Raw genomic sequence first — 6,044 nt, 5'->3', positions numbered from 1 at the left:
TAGATAAATCAAGGAGTCTAGCAGAAAGAGTGATTAAATGAGAAAAACTCAGGACTAGTATGAAAATGTACATTGTTTAGTATGGCTGAAATAAAATTGTTAAAGGGGTGTGGTTATGATACAGTAGGCCAGAGAGTTAAAAAAAGAAATGCTTTATATGTAATGCCAAGACATTTTGGACTGTATTCTACAATCAATGGGGAGTAATAACTGTGGCTTACAAAAATTACTTCGAGTAAGTGGTTTTCAAGAAAATGTAATGCATTCCTTTAAGAGAATGAGATTCAAAGATATAAGCTTGGTTTGATAGCTGGCTTCACAACTTATAAACTTCACACAGTAAGGCAAGTTATATTATTAACCTTTCTAAATTTCAGAGCCTTTCAGAAATTGCAGCTAATAATACCCACCTCATGTGTTGTGTAAGAATTAAGTTAGTCTTACATTGCATTTACTCAATAATGTAGTAAATGCTCAAGGAATTAGGATTTTTATCATGCTGGTAAATCTTCCTTTAGACATCTTGAGTTGGAATTGCTATAAGTTATTACAGTAAGTCCCCTGCTTTCGAATCTTCAAGTTGTGAACTTTCAAAGATGGGAACATGCGTTCTTATGCTCAATTATGTAAGTTAGTTCACGTGTCTGGCATACATTGTCATGTGTGTGCATCCTCTACAAGTGGTTGTGCTTTTGGGTACTTTACTGTAGAGTACTGTATAGAGTACTTTAGTACAGTATCTTTATTTAAAGCCTAGGATGTCCAGAACAGGCGTAAAAGCAGCGGTGATGTAGCTGGTACTGCTGAGAAGTGCCAAGCAATAACAATGGAAACAAAAATGAAAATAACTGAAAGAGTGGAGGGAGGTGAACAGACAGTAGACGTTGCTCATTCTTATAACATAAATAGTTCAACCATCAGCATGATTCTAAAGAATAAGGGCAAGATCATGGAACATGTGAAATCTGCTGTGCAAATGATTTTGACCATAATATCAAAGAAGTGTGGAAAAGTGATGGAGGAAATGGAGAAACTTCTCAGTGTGTGGACGCAGGATCAGCATCAGCATCGAGTCCCCCTCAGCATAATGCTGATTCAAGAGAAAGTTAAAAGGCTTTATGAAGACTTGAAGAAGAAACATGATGAAGAATCAGAGGGTACATCTTTTAATGCTAGCCATGGCTGGTTTCATCGGATCAAGGTAGAGCCAACATTCACAATGTAATAGTAAGTGGTGAGGTAGCAAGTGCAGATATGGTAGCTGCCCAGGAATTTCCTGAAACGCTTTGAGAAATTATTGATGAAGGCACGTATTTACCCAACAAGGTTTTTTAATGTGCATGAGACAGGACTGTACTGGAAGAGGATGCTAGACAGCAGTTACATCAGTAAGGAGGAAACGTTGATGCCAGGCTATAAAGCAGCAAAGGATAGGCTAACTCTGTTGTTTGGTGGCAATGCATCTGGCAATATGAAGCTGAAGCTTCTCTTAGTTTTTCATTCAGAGAACCCAAGAGCCCTTAAAAACATAGCCAAGAGATCTCTTACTTAGTGTGGAAGAGTAACCCCAAACCCTGGGTTACACAGGCCATTTCCTAGGACTGTTTTTTCCACTACTCTATCCCAGAGGTAAAGAAATATTGCTTCAAGAAGGACATCCCTTTCAACATTCTTCTGCTGCTTGACAATATTCTGGGTCACCCTCCATTCATGGATGACTTTCATCTCAATGCCACCGAATACTAAGTCACTCATCCAACCTATGAGCCAGGGAGTTATAGGAACTTTTTTTTTTAAATTAGTTTCTGCTTTATAAGGGAGTTATAGGAACTTTCAAGAAATAATATTTACATCACACTTTTCATCAGGCAGTAAAGGTGAGTGATGAGTCAGGAACAACCTTGCAACAATTTTGGAAGGACTATAACATCTATAATGCCATAAAAAACATTGACTTTTCTTGGCATGAGGTTACGGCCATCACCATGAATGGGGTTTGGAAGAACTTTTGCTTGCAGTTTGTTCACAATTTTCATGGATTTGAGAAGGTGGATGAAGAGAGAGTACAAAGAGGTCTTCAGCAACTTAGTGACCCTCAGCTAGAAGCTGGAGCTAGATCTGCGAGGACGACTTCATTGAACTCCTTGCTGTGCAGCACAAGGAGCTTACTAATGAAGACCTGATGGAATTGGAGGCCCAGAGAAAGGATGAAGAGGGACAAGAGGAAAAAGAAGTATCTGAAGAACCGAAGAGATTCATGATGAGGAAATGGCAAGGGGATTTTTGTTATTTGAGGAGGCACTGTTAGTTTTTGAGGCACAGGACCTGAACGTAGAATGGTACACGAAGGTTTCAGCAGCTGTTCAGAATGCAATCCAGTGTTACCATCTCATCTTTTTTTTGTGTGTGTGTGTAGTACGTGGGCCTCTCACTGTTGTGGCCTCTCCCGTTGCGGAGCACAGGCTCCAGATGCGCAGGCTCAGCAGCCATGGCTCACGGGCCCAGCCGCTCCACGGCATGTGGGATCCTCCCAGACCAGGGCACGAACCCGTATCTGCTGCATAGGCAGGCGGACTCTCAACCACTGCCCCACCAAGGAAGCCCTGGATCATTTTTTTTCTAAAGGGTAGATAGAATTGAATCCAGCAAGGAATCAGAACCTGTGCCATCAAAGTTAGGGGTGAGTGGAATTGCAGCTTGCCCTTCGTCTCCTATTGCTGATGATCCTTCATCTCTACCATCTCCCACCTCCACTCCCTCCTTCAGTCAGTAACTCTTGCCTGTTCACTCGACCCCAGTCCCTGTATGCCTGCTGTTGTACTGTACTACTATACTTTTCAAGGTACTGAAGTGTAAGATTAAAAATATTTTCTTTATTTTTTGTGTTTGTTTTTTTATGTATTATTTGTGAGAAAAGTATTATATACCTATTACAGTACAGTACTATATAGCCGATTGTGTTTGTTGGGTACCTAGGCTAACTTTGTTGGACTTATGAGCAAATTGGACTTATGAACACACTCTTGGAATGGAACTTGTTCGTATGTAGGGGATTTACTATGTCTAAAATCAAGCAACTGACATTTTAATTTAGGCAGAGATTCTTAGTGCAAACAAAGTATTCTATATTTCCTTGCCTCCCTTGCAGTAAATTTGGGGCCATGTAATTAGTTCTAGCTACTGAAATCTGAGATGTGATATATGTCCATACCATAAAGAACTTATAGGTTGTATGTTTCATATGGCATGGCTAAAATATAGAGGTGAGATATGATTTGCACAGGTATGTGATATGAGGGAGAAATAAATCTTTGTTTTGTTAAGTCACTAAGATTTGAAGGCTTATTTTTACTGCAACCTGTTTTACATCTTACATAATAATTGTCATGCATTCTTTCTTCTAGTTATTTGAATAATGTCTTACTAATAGTAAAATATGACCAAATTATAAATGGTAGAATGGGGAACCTAGGAAAATTTTCTAAAATACTGGAATATAGCCAAAATGTTTTTAAGAGAGAGCTTGTGACTTGGCTGTGGGTAAAGAGGGAAATTTGGGGAGCACCAAGGTGAATAAAGCTTAGAACATAGTAACATGTTGAAACGGAAGATTCCAAGGTACCAGCACAGACCTTCTGATTCAGAATTTGTGGAAGTGACAACTTGAATCTTTCACATTTCACAAGTGATCCAGATGATACTTCATCCATACTGTAAACTTTGATAGCCTCTGATCTGGAAGAAGGCTTTTAGACATAATTCAAATAACTAGAAGAAAGAATGCATGATAATTATTATGTAAGATGTAAAAATATAGTGTTAGAAGAGCTGAGAGTACACTTAAAAGATGTGTTTGTGTCTAGTTCTATATTAGACACTGGGGAAGATATGGAGGAAGTTGCATTTGAGATGGGAGATAAAACAATGATAGGATTTTGATAGATGGACATAGGCAGTACAGGTGAAGGAAATGGTACAAACCAAAGGAGAGTAGAGATAGATATTGAACTTGCACTGAAGGTAATCTAATAGCTCATATTTGTAAAAAATTGCCTACAAGTTTTAGGCAGAAGTTTCCTAAATATAGGTCTCCAGCTTTGATCTTTTCCTCAAGATCCTGTTACAAAGACAAATATTAGGGTTTTTGGTTTCATGTAGATATTCCCATACTTGAACTTATCTAAAATACCTTAGAAATACTTTTTGAAATTGGTAATATCATGATTAAAGAAGTAATACTTTTTCTGCTAATATTATAGGCTGATTTTTGTCATAAATTTATAATGCTGTAATGGCAAGACATTTATTACTTGTTTAGATTTTTTTCCCGTAAATGGATGGATTACTAATTCTTCTTGCTATGACAATTGTTTGATTTTCCTAGCCCTTCCACCAAATAATAGTTTTGGGGACTCTCCTTAGGTTCTGAGTCATGAAAGATCTCCAAGATGTGTTAATAAATGACTTCTAATGGAAACAAAGAGAGAGGTTGTGGAGGAGTGATTGATATTTACATCCTGTGGTACTTGAGTTCATTTATACCATTGAAACCTAGAAAAATGCAATGCTTTAAAGACCAACTTCTTGTATTCTTAAATATTCTGTGTCTACTTATTCTGAAGAATTGTAGTTGCTTACGGGCTCTGGGGGGAAAAGACCTTTGTGTCTTAAGGTAGGTGAGGACTCAGTATTTTGAGTGTATTATTTTTTATGATACCTCGTCATCAACAGCTACCCCTATGGCACTTACACAGTATTTCTCTAACTCCTGTTTAGTGCATTGCGATAGAAACACATGTTCATGTTTTGACTTAAAAATTAAGTTTAGCTCAATTTCCTCCCTATTTGTTAAATTCCTTGAGTCAATTGCATAGGGTCCTCTAGAGCAAGTGTCATAACACGAAACATATTAGGAAACATATTTTTCTAAAGACATATTATCCATGCAAACACTCTGTGTTATCATTTCCTGCTTTTCAGCTAGAGAAAATGTCCTGTGTTATTTCCTACAATTACTTGGTAGAAACTGTGTAAAAGGGCGCAGTGTATAAAACTTTTCAAGTCACCATATTGCAAGAAAAGCAAGTCTTAGAACAAGGCTCTTTCTATCTAATTTTAGGCATAGTTACACAGTGATACTTAATACCAAAAATCAAAGTAAGAAGTAAGGAAGACATGAAACGAGTGGTCCCTGGCTTCAGCATTTATGGGTCACTTGGGTACCATTTCAGAACACTTGTCTTGTGCTATTAGCTTTTTCTGCCAAGTGGCTGATAGGGTTACATTTTCTGGTCTAAATTCCTGACTTAGAACAATGAGTAATTTAGAAACTGAGGAGAAAGGGAGTCTACTGACTTCTAGTTTAATTTTAGAAATGTTCTTAATTGTAGTCAGCTTAATTTTTTCTGAGTAAGGGTTTGTGTGTAAAATAATGGGGGAAATGGAGCAGTTCATTACTGTTGACATTGCACAACTAACAGACTCAATCTGCTAATGTGTTTCTTCCTTAATTTATTTATTCATTCATTAAGCACTTTTTAGTATTTATTTCTGAGCTAAGATTACCATCAAAGGTGCTGAGAGGAAATAGAGAAGTGAATAAGACATGGTCCTTGGCCTCCAGAAATTAATTCAGTCTAGTGAGAGTTTAATATTGCCCTTGCACATACGGGGGGAGTTTTAATTGTTGATCATTTAAATTTGGCATTTGCAACTGACTAAATATATAAGAGCATGATTGGAGGAAGTTTGTTAAGAAGGTATCATTCTAAACTGCTAATGCAGATAAGGGACAGATTTCTCATTCTATGAGACTCATATCCCCCTCAAATTGAGCTTACTCACATTCTTAAGTCCCTATTCTAGCCAGCAGTGGAAGACTGTTCTTGAGTTTACCCTTTAGGGTAAGCTCAATCAATGTTTTGTATTCTCCTCCTGTCCTCTCTCCCTAGGTAAGCATTTAATTTTCTTGGGGCTTATATAGCATCGTGAGAACATAAGTCCAAGATCCAAAAGTTTGAATTCATTCAGGTTTGATTCCTGTC

At 37.6% G+C, this 6,044-nt stretch overlaps 1 protein-coding gene across 1 annotated transcript; it reads left to right on the top strand.

Annotated features, from left to right (window-relative positions):
* Nucleotides 1-826: 826 nt before the first annotated feature.
* On the top strand, nt 827-1,225 carry LOC308625712 (putative CENPB DNA-binding domain-containing protein 1; the record flags this gene model as incomplete). Its single annotated transcript, XM_081250213.1, has 1 exon — nt 827-1,225. The coding sequence occupies one exon, from the start codon at nt 827-829 to the stop codon at nt 1,223-1,225; it is 399 nt and encodes a 132-aa protein (XP_081106339.1).
* Between the last annotated feature and the right edge of the window lie 4,819 nt (nt 1,226-6,044).

Source organism: Mesoplodon bidens (assembly GCF_964165515.1).
Source record: "Mesoplodon bidens genome assembly, chromosome: 11".
NCBI lineage: Eukaryota > Metazoa > Chordata > Mammalia > Artiodactyla > Ziphiidae > Mesoplodon > Mesoplodon bidens.
The sequence above is the reverse complement of the archived record's forward strand: the minus strand, read 5'-3'. Positions and strand labels throughout refer to the sequence as shown.